The 19,718-nt window shown below is 39.9% G+C and overlaps 3 protein-coding genes and 1 long non-coding RNA gene across 4 annotated transcripts; all 4 read left to right on the top strand.

Moving 5' to 3' along the window:
* Positions 1-841: 841 nt before the first annotated feature.
* LOC138192811 (caspase-9-like) lies at positions 842-2,125 on the top strand. Its single transcript, XM_069140488.1, has 6 exons — positions 842-889; positions 992-1,202; positions 1,342-1,425; positions 1,508-1,569; positions 1,671-1,847; positions 1,930-2,125. Exons 1-6 carry the CDS (start codon positions 842-844, stop codon positions 2,065-2,067), a joined length of 720 nt encoding a protein of 239 aa, XP_068996589.1. The 3' UTR covers positions 2,068-2,125.
* Positions 2,126-4,353: 2,228 nt separating this feature from the next.
* LOC138192810 (rhamnose-binding lectin-like) lies at positions 4,354-10,241 on the top strand. The gene is made up of 17 exons (XM_069140486.1): positions 4,354-4,600; positions 4,752-4,784; positions 4,865-4,924; positions 5,037-5,172; positions 5,266-5,375; positions 5,744-5,788; positions 5,882-6,014; positions 6,133-6,236; positions 7,528-7,581; positions 7,747-7,779; positions 7,873-7,932; positions 8,048-8,183; positions 9,069-9,178; positions 9,277-9,321; positions 9,456-9,588; positions 9,782-9,885; positions 10,019-10,241. Exons 1-17 carry the CDS (start codon positions 4,576-4,578, stop codon positions 10,045-10,047), a joined length of 1,350 nt encoding a protein of 449 aa, XP_068996587.1. The 5' UTR covers positions 4,354-4,575; the 3' UTR covers positions 10,048-10,241.
* A 1,038-nt stretch (positions 10,242-11,279) lies between these two features.
* Positions 11,280-11,841, top strand: LOC138193209 (uncharacterized). Its single transcript, XR_011177856.1, has 3 exons — positions 11,280-11,486; positions 11,626-11,709; positions 11,792-11,841. It is a non-coding gene; the product is annotated as an uncharacterized lncRNA (long non-coding RNA).
* Positions 11,842-11,965: 124 nt separating this feature from the next.
* LOC138192807 (rhamnose-binding lectin-like) lies at positions 11,966-19,662 on the top strand. The gene is made up of 19 exons (XM_069140480.1): positions 11,966-12,133; positions 12,216-12,273; positions 12,706-12,759; positions 12,911-12,943; positions 13,024-13,083; positions 13,198-13,333; positions 13,427-13,536; positions 13,905-13,949; positions 14,043-14,175; positions 14,294-14,397; positions 17,032-17,085; positions 17,252-17,284; positions 17,378-17,437; positions 17,550-17,685; positions 18,467-18,576; positions 18,675-18,719; positions 18,854-18,986; positions 19,178-19,281; positions 19,415-19,662. Exons 1-19 carry the CDS (start codon positions 11,966-11,968, stop codon positions 19,441-19,443), a joined length of 1,605 nt encoding a protein of 534 aa, XP_068996581.1. The 3' UTR covers positions 19,444-19,662.
* The last annotated feature ends 56 nt before the right edge of the window (positions 19,663-19,718 follow it).

Raw genomic sequence — 19,718 nt, 5'->3', positions numbered from 1 at the left:
AATAAGCATCACAAATTTACCATTTATATAAAAGCTTTTAGGTCTTGGTTTACCTGGGAAAAAAATCCTCTGCAGTACAGCAAGAAATGCTGTTTGTTTCCAGCTTGTTAGGAAGAAGTGTGTAATTCGTATTAACAGCTGTAGCTACAATGACTGAACTAAGAAAACCCAAATCAGCAGAATATTACATAAAAAATACAACCAATTAATTCAAAGGTGAGGTTTATTAAATCCTAATTCAACATTGTGTTTAAAGGGAAAAAGACAATACTGTCCGTTGACAAATATTCAAAGACATCTGCCAATAATACATACAAGGGACTAGTCCAAGTAAACGGTCGATGACCAGTTGTCTTCAGTTTATGACACAATATAAGGATATTATTACAGTATATGATGAGTGGCTTCATGTACTGTCCAGGAAATAGCAGAAGGATTTAGCAAACTGTTAGCTTACATGTGGTTCAAACGTCTGTACATTGATCAGAAAAGTTCATGTCTGTAAACAACACATTACCAATGTGAGATTTTACCAAAATCAAACTGCTGTTGGATGTTGTCGTGATCACACACTCAAAAAAAAATGTCTGCACCATCTGAAGTGAAAGGACTGTTTCACTGTTAACAACTCAGACATCTGAAATGTGACCCTGACTACACACTGATTTTTGTAAGAGGTCAGAGGCCAAATAGGTTGGACATCACTGGTTTAACCTGAAACAATGTGTTGAATTTTATAAGCTTAATATACTATCCATTCTTTTAAATATTCATCTGAAAAGTAACTTAGGCTGTAAAATAAATGTATTGGAGTAAAAAGTACAATATTTACATCTAAAATATGTGGAGAGGAAGTAAATGTAAAGTAGCATCAGATGATAATTGTCAAGTACTACTATCTCCAAATATGATTAAATTACCATACTTGAGCAAATGTATTTAGTTACATTTCAGCCTTGCACACCTGCCACTTGTAACTGTCTCCTCTCAGAGCTCTGGGACCAGACGGGACCAGGCCAGACAGTTGGTCCGGGACTTAGAGACCCGCGGGAGTCGGGCCTTTCCGTTGTTTCTGCAGTGCCTTCGGGAGACCGGTCAGCACAGTTTGGCTGAGATCCTACAGAACGGAGCTCCAACAGCTCAGCTGCAGCCTGCAACACCCACTCAGCCTGTCCGCCCTGTTGTCCAGCCTCTCCCAGTTTGTAAGTGTATCATACCATATATATTTAATGAATGTTAATGCCCTAATTGTCTTGAAAGATACATCTCTGGTCTTATAATAAACATAAAAACGTTTGTATAATTCATTGTTCATATATGTGCGCTTTGTTTCTTTAATAGCCTCTCCAATGGATGTTGATAAGCAAAGCAAAGATGCCGTCCCTGTCTATCCGTTACAGAGGCCCAGTACTACTCCAACTCCATGTAAGCTTTGCAGTACATGTAAATATCATGAACAGTCTGGTAAGTTCTTAATGCTTAATATATACTGATATTTATGCCACAGCACCTGAGAAGGAGAACATAAGACCGAGGGCACAGGGCAGAACACGGCGGGATAGCATTCAGGTAAGTCATTTATCATTTACCCAGTGACTCTGTTAAATCCCAGTTGGTATATTTGCATCATGGCGCTTCCTCTGCTTCCTTTTACTGTGTGTATGTGTCAGAGTTATAAAATGGATGCCATGCCGTGTGGTCACTGCCTCATCATAAACAACGTGGACTTTGACCCTCAGAGCGAGCTCAGCAACCGCAAGGGCTCCAACATCGACTGTGACAAGCTGGAGAGAAGATTCCAGGCGCTCAACTTCATCGTGGAAGTCAAGACAAACCTGAAACAAAGAGTAAGGATCATGTCCTCTGCTGCTGTCTGCCACTGAAACTGCATGTTAGATTACAATCCTAATAGTTCTCTCCGCATTTCAGCAAATCAAGCATGAACTCTCAGCTCTGTCAAAGAAGGACCACTCACAGTGCGGCTGCTGTATGGTTATCATGCTGTCCCATGGGACCGATGTAAGACCTCTAATTTTAGACATAAGGCACAGAGGAATGGCCAAATAAGGCAACATAGAAAACTTTAGGTTACTGCAACCTATGCTCAATTCAGAAGTCCGTCACTGTATTTGTTAAAGTATGCAAAATCACGTATCATGTATAACTCTACAAATCTTTATTCAAATGCTACTGAAACTTACACAGATATTCTTTCAATATGATATATCATTTTCAACGGGGTTCAGTTTGGACAAACGGTGAGTGATATTCAATATCTTCCTGTAATTTGTACTGTGTGGACAACATTTTTTATTTCCCCAAACATTAGATTAAACATGACCAAAAGTTGAATTACCAGCACAAGGTGGGATTTGAATGATCAATTCCAACCTTAATGTGACAGCATCTTTAGCTGTTGAGCTAAGCCACCTGGCCACTTAGTCACTGGGAAGCTGCACCTGCAGTCAGGTGTGCTCCACCTTTTCCAGCAGAAAACAAACTGTTTGACTCTTTTGACCTGCGACTGTAGGTGAAGTGAATACTTGTCATAACAAACCTCAGTCGGCCTCCACCTCCTCCTCTGAGTCTGCATGACTGCGGTGCTGGACCCTGTGAACTCTGTTTCCTGTTGCACTTTCTTTGTCACTTCTCCATCGCTGAAGATGGTCCAGTGGTTTGGTGAAGATGGTCCAGTAGTTTGGTGAAGATGGTCCAGTGGTTTGGTGAAGATGGTCCAGTAGTTTGGTGAAGATGGTCCAGTAGTTTGGTGAAGATGGTCCAGTGGTTTGGTGAAGATGGTCCAGTAGTTTGGTGAAGATGGTCCAGTGGTTTGGTGAAGATGGTCCAGTGGTTTATGAATGAATCTTCAGAGAAGGACATATCTACATGAGGACGGGAGTTTGAGTCCCACTGAAGGTAGGAGGAGTGACTTTAAAATCAAACTGCACAAGATGTTCACTCTTACCCAAACAAGAAATAAAAAAGCAATGCAACTTAAAATCCAATATTACAAACAAATGAAAAACAAAAGCACTAACAACTCAAAACAAAAGATACAAACACTTAAAAAATCCACAAACTAAAAACTAAAATAATAACAAAAATAAAATCTTTACCTTTTTGATTTGATAAAAGAGACAAAAACTAAATTGATGCTCCAACAGTGTGAAAAATTAGGTAGTTATTGGAAATCCATTCATGCTTTCACCAACCTGATTTTACATACTAAAGTTGAAATATTCATCCGTGTGTCTTGTCTTCTAAACACCATGTCTGATCTACTTCTAGGTAACAGAAACTACAGAATATATATCACAAGAACATTTACGTAGATAAATTAATAGAAAATAGGCAATATTGCAGGTATAAAACTGTGGATGTAGGTTTTTGTCATCTTGATTGTGAGGCATAACCATACTGTTACAATCCCTCCATTTCTGTTTGCCTTGGCTCGAGTGGCCTCTTCCTGCTTGAGCTTGCAGTCAGGGAGGGTCGTTAAGGTGATGTGGTGGCACCTGTGTCGGCCTCTACCAGAGCTACACATACCAGCCTGGTTTCATCGTGTCTCTCTCCTCAGCTCCACATTTCCTGGTTTGGTTCGGTTGACTTTATCTTTCACCTTCAACACCTGCATACACATTTCTCACCCATCTGTTCGTTACATTCACCACTGATGCTACTCATCTTCACACCTCATGTTCCTTTTATAGTTTAACTTTGTTAATTTTATATAAAGCTCTTCATTGGCATTTCAACCTGTCTCATCTCCCCTCTTCTTTGTCACAAGCATTGAGCTGGTTTGTGACACCTACTGTGAGTAAAGTTATTCAACAAAATATTTCTTTCAATACTACATTATGTTTTTTCCCTTTAACATTGAAGCACTACAGAATTATGTTGTAAGATATAAATTGCTTGTATTGTATGGAGGATGAGATGATCATGAATAGATCACCTGTATTACGTAAATGAGCAGTGTGTAGGATTTAATGGCAACTAGAGATTAACTAATTGATTTAGAGAATTTCAAGCAGCAACCAGCAGTGACGTTAGTCATTAGTTTGTGAACGGTCGTTATGAAGCCTCGAGTTTGGATTTTGGGCGTTGCCATCTTGCTGTTTTGAAGCAGTTTGGAGCTAGAAGTGAGCCTATTGGAGAAATGAATATGACTCGATCTTATTGAAAATCCTATGATATTATGTCCCGCCCACCGCCAGCTGTAACCTGACTGCACCACAGACCTGTCTGGATAGACTTGGCGGATAGTTCATCAGACTCCTCCAAACTATTCTCAGCTGTCATTCTTTTTTTTTTTTCTGTTTTCCTGTGCATACCTTCTGCCTTGTCTGGCCTCTTCAGTCTGTTTTTCCAGACTGGATGTCTGCCGTTCCTCCCTTCTGGGATTATCATGTTATTGTCATTTTGGTAAATTATAGCCAATTGAATAAGAGCCTCTGGAGTCAGATTCAGGTTTACTTTGCACAATAGACGCAGACTGCCCTACATACAAATGAATAAATACAGAGTGTGTCTGTTCCCACCTTCAGTCTCAGAACCTCCGAGTCCTGTAAAACCATGCTCTGCTTCAGCACCACACTCTGTGAGTATACCACAATACTACTCATAATATTAATATGGCTTTTTACTGTGTAAATGCAAAATATTTTAACTCATTAAGTCAATTTAAAACTTGTTATATCCATGTTCTGTCATTATTTTTAGATGATTTATCAGTGCTTTCTATTCTTCAGGGCTGGCAACGATCTGTCTGCTTGTAAGTGCAGGTAAATACCAGTCTGAGGATGTGTGCATACATTTCTACACGTGCCTTTGTTTTAAACTCACGTTTCCATGTTTTTGTTAGATGTCCCCACAGACAGAGTCACCACCTGTGAACGCAACGCTGTTCACCGCCTGAGCTGTGGTATGACTCCATTTTCCTAAACTGCCCGTGCTTTCATGTGTTGGGTTTAGTTTATCGGAGCTGCTATGGTCTATTTTTCCCCTAATGTCTCCCTCTTTTTTTCCTATAACAGATACTGGAGTGATCAGCGTTCAGACAGCACTGTACGGACGTACAGACAGTGTGACCTGCAGTGAGGGAAGACGTCCACATGAGGTCTCTCAGTCAGACTGCTCTCTGGTGGGCACTGTGGAGTTTGTCAAGCAAAGGTACACACATGATGTGTGCCAGGCATGTTATAATTTTGCACAATGTATTTAAGAGTCTGTTTGAATGCTGGTCCTCTGTTTTCTTCCCTGCAGATGTCATGGAAAAAAAGTGTGTGAATTAAGCCCAAATGTCTTAGGAAGATCTGATCCCTGCCCGGGCACCTTGAAATATCTGCAGACCCAGTACACCTGCTTCCCAGCGAGTAAGTTCATGTCTGACTCACACTAAAACAAAGCTATAAAACCTCAGACTGATTTTTGCTCACTTTATTTACTGGCTATAGAGCTGATTATTTTTTGCCGGCAGGTTCATATGTTTTTCAAACACACAGGAAACACGTCTATCCTTTGCCTTATTTATTCTAAAAAAAATGTATTGATTGTTCAATGAAAATATTTCTAACTAGAGATTATTAGCTTTCATGCTTTTGTTACTGTAGGCATAATGCTGCCATGGAGTCTGATATAGGCAGTGATCTGAAAATCCTATTTCTGTCAGTGTGATGTGATTTTAAACACATGCACTAGCTGGGTGTGATGTTAATACTGTGTAATGTGATTCATGTTACAGTTCACCATGTGACGTGTGAGCACTCTTTAGCGCACCTGAAATGTGGTAAGATCCCAGTTTCTCTTCCTTGTATGTGTGATTTATTAACAGGTAAAACAACTTTCACATATTTCTCCAACTCTTACTCCTCTTTGTCAGATGAAGGACTGATTATATCTGTCTACGCGGCGGATTACGGACGCCACGACCGGTCCACCTGCTCTTATTCACGCCCAGCATCTCAGATTGAAAATACTTCCTGCTCAAGCCCCACCGGGAAAGTTGCTGACAGGTAAAGTTGCCTGCTCTTTTTTTTTTAGTTTTAACTTGGACCTCATGTTGACGTTTGTAGAAATCAAAATCATTATGTATTTAACTTCACATCTGTATTCACTTATGCGCTCCCACAGCTGCAATGGGAAAAACAGCTGTATTATCAAAGCAGGCAACTCAGTGTTCGGAGACCCCTGTGTCGGCACTTATAAGTACCTGGAGGTGGCTTACACATGTCAGTGTAAGTAGCCTGAAACACTGTTTCACGATACTGAAGCCAGCCTGTGGTCTAAATGTGCACAGAACAACATGATGTAAATTATGGCATGACTTGGAGGAATATCAGTAATGCAGAAATGCATCATTGTGACTGCTTAAAAACTATCTGCGCAAAGAAAAAAAAAATCTCAATATTTATTATTTTTTTTTATGATGTGTTGATGAAGTGTAAAATGTTAGTTTTAGCATTCCTGCAGTAACTAAGCATTTTGCACAACAAAAATATCTACCTGAAATTAATCTTTGATCTGTTTTTTTTTTTGTAGATCCTGTGATCACTCAGGAGGATTCGAAGTAAACAAGTCACAATAAACACATATCAAATAAAATACAATAATTCAGCAGCATGTATCATGTCATTTGGTGGTTATTATTTAAAAATATATAAAATTAATAAAACTGAAATAAAATTTAATTAAATTATTTTACACTTGTAATAATTGTAGGATTAAAATCAAAATAAATGTGCACAAGAGCTTTTAAGAGTCCTGTCAGATCAGTAATGACTTAGACTCTATTAATCCCACAGTGGGGATATTTAGTAACATATTCACTTGTTTAAGGTCCATTGCAGTGACTCTTAATGTCTGGTAATTTTGGGTGTTTCAGGAAGTCCAACAATAATATTACAGTAAATGCATAAGAATGCTCCAGAAAGTCTGCACGGAAAATATCACAAGTCACAGGGCGTGTCATTGTCAAACAACAGCAAATGAAGCACCTGTTTATGTTAACACATAACCTAAAAAAAAACTGAGGCAAGACTCTGCAGGGTCTATACACCTCACAGACAGGGAGGAGACTTCCTTCAACGAAATACATTTTAGAAATATGATGGTGAAAATCGATGATTTCCAAGTCATATGAAAGACTCATTGCACTGTTCAGAGATTGGTTGTGGAAAAACCACCTCTGAAAAGGGTTACTACTGCAACACAATGTTGTAACTTTATACCTTGCTATCAGTTTTGCAATGCCGGCTGTCATTTAATGATCAGAAATACTTCCTATTCACCTTATCTTCATCTAAGTCGTCTTACTGAAAAAGCCGCTTCCTTTTGAAAACTCATCATCATCATCCCCCATACAGGAAGTCATTGTCTGCCTGCATCATTGTTGCACCTTTAGAACAATGCATGCTAGTTGTTTTCATAGATAGACGGAAATCAGTTTTGTAACGTCACGCTATTGATCAATTCTTGACCCGGCCGAATAAATACCAGCGTGTTTGTCCCAACCAGCATCAGTTTAAGTCTGGATCTTCAACAACAACAACATGCTCTGCTTCAGACTCTGCACCTCGCTGGGTGAGTACACAACTGATAATTACAACAAGAATTTGTCCACTTATTTACATGAGCTGTTTATTTATTATTATAAATATTAACAGGGAAAGTTTCAAAGCAAAACCATACGAGTTTTACTTTCATTCAGTTAAAACACAATTTAACAATGATGGTTTTTTTTTCCAGTGCTCGTGACAGCTTGTTTGCTCACAACATCAGGTAAATATCTGAAGGAGAATTCTTGTTTTTTTGTTGCTTTTTACATACAGAACAAACAGACTTTAACTTATACTTTAATATTTGTCATTTTAGTTTCCACAGAGAGAGCGATCACCTGTGATGACAACCATAATGTCCAACGCCTGAGCTGTGGTATGACTGAAGTTTTTAAGTCTGTGTTCACAGACGTGTGCTGAGACATTAAAGTATTACCTCAGTACAAATCATAAACTTCTTGTTCTTTCCTTTCTCCTTTGGTGTGTAACAGATATTGGAGTGATCAGTGTGCAGGCAGCACTGTACGGACGTGCAGACCGTACAACCTGCAGTGAGGGTAGGCCTGCAAACCAGCTGGTCAATACGGAGTGCTCTCAAAGGGGCACCGTGGATGTCCTCAAGAAGAGGTACTCATTATAGTGACATAAATACATTAGCATATACTGCTGGGAGTGTGTCTCAGTCAGGTTAATGTTTTAATGTCACTAAAAAAAAGATTAACTTTAGTCTCAGGTTAAACAAGTTCTTTACAATGAATGAAGTTAGTAACCTCTCCTCTCAACAGTCTCCACTATAACTCATCACCTGATTAATTGGCATTGACCAACATGATCTTAGTCTGTTGACATAATACAGTATATCTTTTTCATAGTAGGCTACTTGTAGTCTACAAGGCAAGCATCCTTAGCTATGGAGTGTTGTAATAAGATAAATAACATTAAGCGATATATTCCCATTGTTCCATTATAATACTCATGCTATGACAAGCTCAGCATAAGCACAGTTTATGTGCTTGAAGATGTTCCAGCAAATTGCAATATAACTCGCTAATATAACTTTAGCATGTTAAAATACTCATACAATGTTTAACATGTTATTAACATGTCAGCATGTGCCCACTTAGCCATGGCAACATTTAGCATACTAATGTTTCGCATTAGTGTACTAAATCTATATTATCAGTAATATGCTAAATGTATGCCAACTGCATACTAATGTTTAGTGTTAATTTAGCCTCATAGACTGAATATAAACAGTTTAACATACTAATGTTCATCATTAATTTATCATAGTATAGTTAAGCATTAGTTTAGCATAATAATTTTCATTATTAATTTATCATAGTATAGTTAAGCATTAGTTTAGCATAATAATGTTCATCATTAATTTATCATAGTATAGTTAAGCATTAGTTTAGCATAATAATGTTCATCATTAATTTATCATAGTATAGCTAAGCATTAGTCACAATTCTAATGTTTCTTTTGTTTGTCCTACTTTCATTCCCACAGGTGTGATGGCAAGAGGGTGTGTGAGTTCAACACAAACGTGGTTCGCACCTCTGATCCCTGCCAAGGCATTTACAAATATGTGGAGACCATCTACACCTGCTTCCCAGCAAGTCAGTTACATGTCTGCATGAAAGTAAAAGTGACGCAAAGCTGCAAAATGATACACTTGACTGTGAGATGTCTAATGTGATGCATGTTATCTTGACAGTTCAGGTCGTTGCATGCGAGCACTCTTTGGCCCATCTGTATTGTGGTAAGATTAAATATGAAAGATTTTTCAATATAGAAAAAAAATAATAGCATTATGATATGTTTAATCTGGCCTCTACAAATCTTAACTACTTTTTATTTTTGTTGACGATGCCTTTTCCCCTTTTTTTTTGTCAGATGAAGGGCAGGTTATATTTGTCTACGGTGCTGACTATGGACGCCGAGACATGACCACCTGCTCCTACAAACGGCCTGCCTCTCAGATTCAAAATGTGCACTGCTTACACCCCACTAACAAAGTTGCTGAAAGGTAAGCAGGGGCCTTTTTGCTATTGGCACGGGAGAGAATTGCAATTCTTGTAAGGTTCCCTCAGTCAAATAGAAACGGAAACACAGAAATGAAAATAATAATAAAAAAAAATTCTGCTTGTTGGCTATTTTGATAACGACTTTAAATATGCTCTAATGTGCCTGTACTCACTCATGTCACTGTGCATCCACAGCTGTAATGGGAGAAACAGCTGCACTATCAGAGCCAGCAACTCAGTGTTTGGAGACCCCTGTGGTGGCACATACAAGTCCCTGGAGGTGGCTTACGTATGTGAATGTAAGTAACTGTGCATAAAATTAATGTGGAGAAATAGTATGATGCAGAGAGAAAGCATGTCCACATAATGTTTCTAGCACACCTCTTCTACAAACAAAATATTCTAAATATAATGTTTTCTGTTCTTTTGCAGATCCTTTGGCACCCAAGGGCATTCACTGAACACACACGGAACTGCAGTCATATCACAAGTGTGAATGAAATGATTAAATAAATCTAGCCGATAGACAAAATGATAAAGTGTAAAAAATGTCTGTTACATTTTTTTTTAAGTTTTACTTCCGAATGAACAATCATTTTTCCCTAGATTTTGACATGTCACCTTCCATTGAATAAAATAACTTGTGAAGCATAAATCATACCGCTCAAGTCTTCTTTTAGATTGAATGCAAAACATAATAAGCATCACAAATTTACCATTTATGTAAAAGCTTTTAGGTCTTGGTTTACCTGGGAAAAAAAATCCTCTGCAGTACAGCAAGAAATGCTGTTTGTTTCCAGCTTGTTAGGAAGAAGTGTGTAATTCGTATTAACAGCTGTAGCTACAATGACTGAACTAAGAAAACCCAAATCAGCAGAATATTACATAAAAAATACAACCAATTAATTCAGAGGTGAGGTTTATTAAATCCTAATTCAACATTGTGTTTAAAGGGAAAAAGGCAATACTGTCCGTTGACAAATATTCAAAGACATCTGCCAATAGTACATACAAGGGACTAGTCCAAGTAAACGGTCGATGACCAGTTGTCTTCAGTTTATGACACAATATAAGGATATTATTACAGTATATGATGAGTGGCTTCATGTACTGTCCAGGAAATAGCAGAAGGATTTAGCAAACTGTTAGCTTACATGTGGTTCAAACATCTGTACATTGATCAGAAAAGTTCATGTCTGTAAACAACACATTACCAATGTGAGATTTTACCAAAATCAAACTGCTATTGGATGTTGTCGTGATCACACACTCAAAAAAAAAATGTCTGCACCATCTGAAGTGAAAGGACTGTTTCACTGTTAACAACTCAGACATCTGAAATGTGACCCTGACTACACACTGATTTTTGTAAGAGGTCAGAGGCCAAATAGGTTGGGCATCACTGGTTTAACCTGAAACAATGTGTTGAATTTTAAAAGCTTAATATACTATCCATTCTTTTAAATGTTCATCTGAAAAGTAACTTAGGCTGTAAAATAAATGTATTGGAGTAAAAAGTACAATATTTACATCTAAAATGTGTAGAGAGGAAGTAAATGTAAAGTAGCATCAGATGATAATTGTCAAGTACTACTATCTCCAAATATGATTAAATTACCATACTTGAGCAATTGTATTTAGTTACATTCCAGCCTTGCACACCTGCCACCTGTAACTGTCTCCTCTCAGAGCTCTGGGACCAGACGGGACCAGGCCAGACAGTTGGTCCGGGACTTAGAGACCCGCGGGAGTCGGGCCTTTCCGTTGTTTCTGCAGTGCCTTCGGGAGACCGGTCAGCACAGTTTGGCTGAGATCCTACAGAACGGAGCTCCAACAGCTCAGCTGCAGCCTGCAACACCCACTCAGCCTGTCCGCCCTGTTGTCCAGCCTCTCCCAGTTTGTAAGTGTATCATACCATATGCATTTAATGAGTGTTAATGCCCTAATTGTCTTGAAAGATACATCTCTGGTCTTATAATAAACATAAAAACGTTTGTATAATTCATTGTTCATATATGTGCGCTTTGTTTCTTTAATAGCCTCTCCAATGGATGTTGATAAACAAAGCAAAGATGCCGTCCCTGTCTATCCGTTACAGAGGCCCAGTACTACTCCAACTCCATGTAAGCTTTGCAGTACATGTAAATATCATGAACAGTCTGGTAAGTTCTTAATGCTTAATATATATCGATATTTATGCCACAGCACCTGAGAAGGGGAACATAAGACCGAGGGCACAGGGCAGAACACGGTGGGATAGCATTCAGGTAAGTCATTTATCATTTACCCAGTGACTCTGTTAAATCCCAGTTGGTATATTTGCATCATGGCGCTTCCTCTGCTTCCTTTTACTGTGTGTGTGTGTGTCAGAGTTATAAAATGGATGCCATCCTGTGTGGTCACTGCCTCATCATAAACAACGTGGACTTTGACTCTCAGAGCGAGCTCAGCAACCGCAAGGGCTCCAACATCGACTGTGACAAGCTGGAGAGAAGATTCCAGGCGCTCAACTTCATCGTGGAAGTCAAGACAAACCTGAAACAAAGAGTAAGGATCATGTCCTCTGCTGCTGTCTGCCACTGAAACTGCATGTTAGATTACAATCCTAATAGTTCTCTCCGCATTTCAGCAAATCAAGCATGAACTCTCAGCTCTGTCAAAGAAGGACCACTCACAGTACGACTGCTGTGTGGTTATCATGCTGTCCCACGGGACTGATGTAAGACCTCTAATTTTAGACATAAGGCACAGAGGAATGGCCAAATAAGGCAACATAGAAAACTTTAGGTTACTGCAATTCAGAAGTCCGTCACTGTATTTGCTAAAGTATGCAAAAACACGTATCATGTATAACTCTACAAATCTTTATTCAAATGCTACTGAAACTTACACAGATATTCTTTCAATATGATATATCATTAAGGGTGTTTGGACAACCATTTGGACAAACGGTGAGTGATATTCAATATCTTCCTGTAATTTGTACTGTATGCACATCATTTTGTATTTCCCCAAACATTAGATTAAACATTACCAAAAGTTGAATTACCAGCACAAGTTGGGATTTGAATGATCAATTCCAACCTTAATGTGACAGCATCTTTAGCTGTTGCGCTAAGCCACCTGGCCACTTAGTCACTGGGAAGCTGCACGTGCAGTCAGCACCACACTCTGTGAGTATACCACAATACTACTCATAATATTAATATGGCTTTTTACTGTGTACATGCAAAATATTTTAACTCATTAAGTCAATTTAAAACTTGTTATATCCATGTTCTGTCATTATTTTTAGATGATTTATCAGTGCTTTCTATTCTTCAGGGCTGGCAACGATCTGTCTGCTTGTAAGTGCAGGTAAATACCAGTCTGAGGATGTGTGCATACATTTCTACACGTGCCTTTGTTTTAAACTCACGTTTCCATGTTTTTGTTAGATGTCCCCACAGACAGAGTCACCACCTGTGAACGCAACGCTGTTCACCGCCTGAGCTGTGGTATGACTCCATTTTCCTAAACTGCCCGTGCTTTCATGTGTTGGGTTTAGTTTATCGGAGCTGCTATGGTCTATTTTTCCCCTAATGTCTCTCTCTTTTTTTTTCCTATAACAGATACTGGAGTGATCAGCGTTCAGACAGCACTGTACGGACGTACAGACAGTGTGACCTGCAGTGAGGGAAGACGTCCACATGAGGTCTCTCAGTCAGACTGCTCTCTGGTGGGCACTGTGGAGTTTGTCAAGCAAAGGTACACACATGATGTGTGCCAGGCATGTTATAATTTTGCACAATGTATTTAAGAGTCTGTTTGAATGCTGGTCCTCTGTTTTCTTCCCTGCAGATGTCATGGAAAAAAAGTGTGTGAATTAAGCCCAAATGTCTTAGGAAGATCTGATCCCTGCCCGGGCACCTTGAAATATCTGCAGACCCAGTACACCTGCTTCCCAGCGAGTAAGTTCATGTCTGACTCACACTAAAACAAAGCTATAAAACCTCAGACTGATTTTTGCTCGCTTTATTTACTGGCTATAGAGCTGATTATTTTTTGCCGGCAGGTTCATATGTTTTTCAAACACACAGGAAACACGTCTATCCTTTGCCTTATTTATTCTAAAAAAAATGTATTGATTGTTCAATGAAAATATTTCTAACTAGAGATTATTAGCTTTCATGCTTTTGTTACTGTAGGCATAATGCTGCCATGGAGTCTGATATAGGCAGTGATCTGAAAATCCTATTTCTGTCAGTGTGATGTGATTTTAAACACATGCACTAGCTGGGTGTGATGTTAATACTGTGTAATGTGATTCATGTTACAGTTCACCATGTGACGTGTGAGCACTCTTTAGCGCACCTGAAATGTGGTAAAATCCCAGTTTCTCTTCCTTGTATGTGTGATTTATTAACAGGTAAAACAACTTTCACATATTTCTCCAACTCTTACTCCTCTTTGTCAGATGAAGGACTGATTATATTTGTCTACGCGGCGGATTACGGACGCCACGACCGGTCCACCTGCTCTTATTCACGCCCAGCATCTCAGATTGAAAATACTTCCTGCTCAAGCCCCACCGGGAAAGTTGCTGACAGGTAAAGTTGCCTGCTCGTTTTTTTTTAGTTTTAACTTGGACCTCATGTTGACGTTTGTAGAAATCAAAATCATTATGTATTTAACTTCACATCTGTATTCACTTATGCGCTCCCACAGCTGCAATGGGAAAAACAGTTGTATTATCAAAGCAGGCAACTCAGTGTTCGGAGACCCCTGTGTCGGCACTTATAAGTACCTGGAGGTGGCTTACACATGTCAGTGTAAGTAGCCTGAAACACTGTTTCACGATACTGAAGCCAGCCTGTGGTCTAAATGTGCACAGAACAACATGATGTAAATTATGGCATGACTTGGAGGAATATCAGTAATGCAGAAATGCATCATTGTGACTGCTTAAAAACTATCTGAGCAAAGAAAAAAAATCTCAATATTTGTTTTAATTGTTTTTTTATGATGTGTTGATGAAGTGTAAAATGTTAGTTTTAACATTCCTGCAGTGACTAAGCATTTTGCACAACAAAAATATCTACCTGAAATTAATCTTTGATCTGTTTGTTTTTTTTGTAGATCCCGTGATCACTCAGGAGGATTCGAAGTAAACAAGTCACAATAAACACATATCAAATAAAATACAATAACTCAGCAACATGTATCATGTCATTTGGTGGTTAAAACTGAAATTGAATTGAATTGAATTGTAATTGTAATAATTGTAGGATTAAAATCAAAATAAATGTGCACAAGAACTTTTAAGAATCCTGTCAGATCAGGAATGACTTAGACTCTATTAATCCCACAGTGGGGATATTTAGTAACATATTACTTTGTTTAAGGTCCATTGCAGTGACTCTTAATGTCTGGTAATTTTGGGTGTTTCAGGAAGTCCAACAATAATATTACAGTAAATGCATAAGAATGCTCCAGAAAGTCCGCACGGAAAATAACAAGTCACAAGGCGTGTCATTGTCAAACAACAGCAAAAAAAACTGTGAGGCAAGATTCTGCAGTGTATACACACCTTACAGACAGGGAGGAGGCTTCCTTCAAGGAAATACATTTTAGAAATATCCATCAATCCATCCATCCATCATCTTCCGCTTATCCGGGGTCGGGTCGCGGTGGCTGCAGGCCAAGCAAGCTGACCCAAACTTTCCTCTCCCCCGCAACATCTTCCAGCTCATCCTGGGGGATCCCGAGGCGTTCCCAGGCCAGCCGGGAGATATAATCCCTCCAGCGTGTTCTGGGTCTTCCCCGGGGTCTCCTGCCAGTTGGGCGTGCCCGGAAAACCTCCAGAGGGAGGCGCCCAGGAGGCATCCTGATCAGATGCCCGAACCACCTCAGCTGACTCCTTTGGACGCGAAGGAGTAGCGCCTCAACTCGAAGTTCCCTCCTGATGTCCGAGCTCCTGACCCTATCTCTATAAGGATGAGCCCGGCCACCCTACGGAGGAAATTCATTTCGGCCGCTTGTAGCCGCGACCTCGTTCTTTCGGTCACGACCCAGAGCTCGTGACCATAGGTGAGGGTCGGAACGTAGATCGCTCTGTAAACTGAAATCTTCACCTTCCGGCTCAGCTCCCTTTTCACCAACACGGTCCGGTGCAGCGCCTGTTGTACTGATGCAGCCACACCGATCCGGCGGTCGATCTCCCGCTCCATCTTCCCCTCACTCGTGAACAAGACCCCGAGATAGTTAAACTCCTTCGCTTGAGACAGGCACTCCGTCCCCACCTGGAGGGGGCAATCCACCGGTTTCCAGCAGAGAACCATGGCATCAGATTTGGAGGTGCTAACCCTCATCCCCGCTGATTCACACTCGGCTGCAAACCGCCCCAGTGAGTGCTGGAGGTCGCGGTCCGAAGAGGCCAACAGGATCACATCATCTGCAAACAGCAGAGATGCGATCTGGTGACCCCCAAACCTGACGTTCTCCTCCCCCCCGGCTGCACCTAGATATCCTGTCCATGAAGGTCACAAACAGGATCGGTGACAAAGGACAGCCCTGGCGGAGGCCATCGCCCACTGAAAACAAGTCTGACTTATTGCAGAGAATACGAACACAGCTCCTACTGCGGTTGTACAGAGACCGGATGGCCCGTTGCAAAGGGTCTGGCACCCCGTACTCCCGCAACACCCCCCACAAAACCTCCCGGGGGACCCGGTCGAAAGCTTTCTCCAAGTCCACAAAACACATGTAGACTGGATGGGCAAACTCCTGCCTCCTCTCCAGTTGGCACGGTGGCCGGGTTTAGGAATTCCTCAAAGTGCCCGATGTGCCCAAAGTGCACCGCCCGACGATGTCCCCTGTCCGAGTCAGCAGCTTTGTCCGGCCTCTCACCTGAGACCAGTTTGCCTTGGGAGACCCTACCAGGCGCTGTTGCCCCGGACAACACAGCTCCCAGGATCACTGAGCCACTCAAACCCCTCCACCACGTTAAGGTGGCGATTCGCGGAGGGACATTTTAGAAATATGACAGCGGAAATCTGTGATTTCGAAAAGTCATATGGAAGACTCATTGCACTGTTCAGAGATTGGTTGTGGAAAAACCACCTCTGAAAAGGGTTACTACTGCAACACAATGTTGTAACTATACCTTGCTATCAGTTTTGCAATGCAGGCTGTCATTTAAGAGTCAGAAATACTTCCTATTCACCTTAAGTCATATTTGTCATTTAACTCGTCTTACTGAAAAAGCCTTTTCCTTTTGAAAACTCATCGTCATCCCTTAGTCATAGTCATTGTCTGCCTGCATCATTGTTGCACCTTTAGAACAATGCATGCTAGTTGTTTTCATAGATAGACGGAAATCAGTTTTGTAACGTCACGCTATTGATCAATTCTTGACCCGGCCGAATAAATACCAGCGTGTCTGTCCCAACCAGTATCAGTTTAAGTCTGGATCTTCAACAACAACAACATGCTCTGCTTCAGACTCTGCACCTCGCTGGGTGAGTACACAACTGATAATTACAACAAGAATTTGTCCACTTATTTACATGAGCTGTTTATTTATTATTATAAATATTAACAGGGAAAGTTTCAAAGCAAAACCATACGAGTTTTACTTTCATTCAGTTAAAACACAATTTAACAATGATGCTTTTTTTTTTCCAGTGCTCGTGACAGCTTGTTTGCTCACAACATCAGGTAAATATCTGAAGGAGAATTCTTTTTTTTTTTTTGCTTTTTACATACAGAACAAACAGACTTTAACTTATACTTTAATATTTGTCATTTTAGTTTCCACAGAGAGAGCGATCACCTGTGATGACAGCCTTAATGTCCAACTCCTGAGCTGTGGTATGACTGAAGTTTTTAAGTCTGTGTTCACAGACGTGTGTTGAGACATTAAAGTATTACCTCAGTACAAATCATAAACTTGTTCTTTTCTTTCTCCTTTGGTGTGTAACAGATATTGGAGTGATCAGTGTGCAGGCAGCACTGTACGGACGTGCAGACCGTACAACCTGCAGTGAGGGTAGGCCTGCAAACCAGCTGGTCAATACGGAGTGCTCTCAAAGGGGCACCGTGGATGTCCTCAAGAAGAGGTACTCATTATAGTGACATAAATACATTAGCATATACTGCTGGGAGTGTGTCTCAGTCAGGTTAATGTTTTAATGTCACTAAAAAAAAGATTAACTTTAGTCTCAGGTTAAACAAGTTCTTTACAATGAATGAAGTTAGTAACCTCTCCTCTCAACAGTCTCCACTATAACTCATCACCTGATTCATTGGCATTGACCAACATGATCTTAGTCTGTTGACATAATACAGTATATCTTTTTCATAGTAGGCTACTTGTAGTCTACAAGGCAAGCATCCTTAGCTATGGAGTGTTGTAATAAGATAAATAACATTAAGCGATATATTCCCATTGTTCCATTATAATACTCATGCTATGACAAGCTCAGCATAAGCACAGTTTATGTGCTTGAAGATGTTCCAGCAAATTGCAATATAACTCGCTAATATAACTTTAGCATGTTAAAATACTCATACAATGTTTAACATGTTATTAACATGTCAGCATGTGCCCACTTAGCCATGGCAACATTTAGCATACTAATGTTTCGCATTAGTGTACTAAATCTATATTATCAGTAATATGCTAAATGTATGCCAACTACATACTAATGTTTAGTGTTAATTTAGCCTCATAGACTGAATATAAACGGTTTAACATACTAATGTTCATCATTAATTTATCATAGTATAGTTAAGCATTAGTTTAGCATAATAATGTTCATTATTAATTTATCATAGTATAGCTAAGCATTGGTCACCATTCTAATGTTTCTTTTGTTTGTCCTACTTTCATTCCCACAGGTGTGATGGCAAGAGGGTGTGTGAGTTCAACACAAACGTGGTTCGCACCTCTGATCCCTGCCGAGGCATTTACAAATATGTGGAGACCAACTACACCTGCTTCCCAGCAAGTCAGTTACATGTCTGCATGAAAGTAAAAGTGACGCAAAGCTGCAAAATGATACACTTGACTGTGAGATGTCTAATGTGATGCATGTTATCTTGACAGTTCAGGTCGTTGCATGCGAGCACTCTTTGGCCCATCTGTATTGTGGTAAGATTAAATATGAAAGATTTTTCAATATAGAAAAAAAATAATAGCATTATGATATGTTTAATCTGGCCTCTACAAATCTTAACTACTTTTTATTTTTGTTGACGATGCCTTTTCCCCTTTTTTTTTGTCAGATGAAGGGCAGGTTATATTTGTCTACGGTGCTGACTATGGACGCCGAGACATGACCACCTGCTCCTACCAACGGCCTGCCTCTCAGATTCAAAATGTGCAATGCTTACGCCCCACTACCAAAGTTGCTGAAAGGTAAGCAGGGGCCTTTTTGCTATTGGCACGGGAGAGAATTGCAATTCTTGTAAGGTTCCCTCAGTCAAATAGAAACGGAAACACAGAAATGAAAAGAAAAAGAAAAAAATTCAGATTGTAGGCTATTTTGATAACGACTTTAAATATGCTCTAATGTGCCTGTACTCACTCATGTCACTGTGCATCCACAGCTGTAATGGGAAAAACAGCTGCACTATCAGAGCCAGCAACTCAGTGTTTGGAGACCCCTGTGTTGGCACATACAAGTCCCTGGAGGTGGCTTACGTATGTGAATGTAAGTAACTGTGCATAAAATTAATGTGGAGAAATAGTATGATGCAGAGAGAAAGCATGTCCACATAATGTTTCTAGCACACCTCTGCTACAAACAAAATATTCTAAATATAATGTTTTCTGTTCTTTTGTAGATCCTTTGGCACCCAAGGGCATTCACTGAACACACACTGAACTGCAGTCATATCACAAACGTGAATGAAATGATGAAATAAATCTAGCCGATAGACAAAATGATAAAAGTGTAAAAAATGTCTTGTCGCATACAGAATATTTTGACTCAAACATGTCCTTAAAAGTTTTACTTCCGAATGAACAATCATTTTTCCCCAGACTTTGACATGTCACCTTACATTAAATAAAATAACTTGTGAAGCACAAATCATACCGCTCAAGTCTTCTTTTAGATTGAATGCAAAACATAATAAACATGACAAA

Source organism: Embiotoca jacksoni, unplaced genomic scaffold (assembly GCF_022577435.1).
Source record: "Embiotoca jacksoni isolate LCO1_2020_lvr unplaced genomic scaffold, fEmbJac1.0.p SCAF_9, whole genome shotgun sequence".
Classification (NCBI taxonomy): Eukaryota; Metazoa; Chordata; class Actinopteri; family Embiotocidae; genus Embiotoca; species Embiotoca jacksoni.
Note: the sequence above shows the minus strand (reverse complement) of the source record. Positions and strands in the feature narration are given on the sequence as shown.

Bases quoted from the DNA above. Each gene is read 5' to 3' on its own strand.
- LOC138192810 (XM_069140486.1), top strand. From the start codon at position 4,576: ATGCTCTGCTTCAGCACCACACTCT. The intron at 5,173-5,265 runs GTACACACATGA...TCTTCCCTGCAG, and splicing joins GTGGAGTTTGTCAAGCAAAG to ATGTCATGGAAAAAAAGTGT. The intron at 9,589-9,781 runs GTAAGCAGGGGC...GTGCATCCACAG, and splicing joins ACTAACAAAGTTGCTGAAAG to CTGTAATGGGAGAAACAGCT.
- LOC138192807 (XM_069140480.1), top strand. From the start codon at position 11,966: ATGGATGCCATCCTGTGTGGTCACTGCCTCATCATAAACAACGTGGAC. The intron at 12,274-12,705 runs GTGTGGTTATCA...TGTTGCGCTAAG, and splicing joins CCACTCACAGTACGACTGCT to CCACCTGGCCACTTAGTCAC. The intron at 13,084-13,197 runs GTATGACTCCAT...TTCCTATAACAG, and splicing joins TGTTCACCGCCTGAGCTGTG to ATACTGGAGTGATCAGCGTT.
- LOC138192811 (XM_069140488.1), top strand. From the start codon at position 842: ATGTGGAGAGGAAGTAAATGTAAAGTAGCATCAGATGATAATTGTCAA. The intron at 1,426-1,507 runs GTAAGCTTTGCA...TTTATGCCACAG, and splicing joins CAGTACTACTCCAACTCCAT to CACCTGAGAAGGAGAACATA. The intron at 1,570-1,670 runs GTAAGTCATTTA...TGTATGTGTCAG, and splicing joins CACGGCGGGATAGCATTCAG to AGTTATAAAATGGATGCCAT.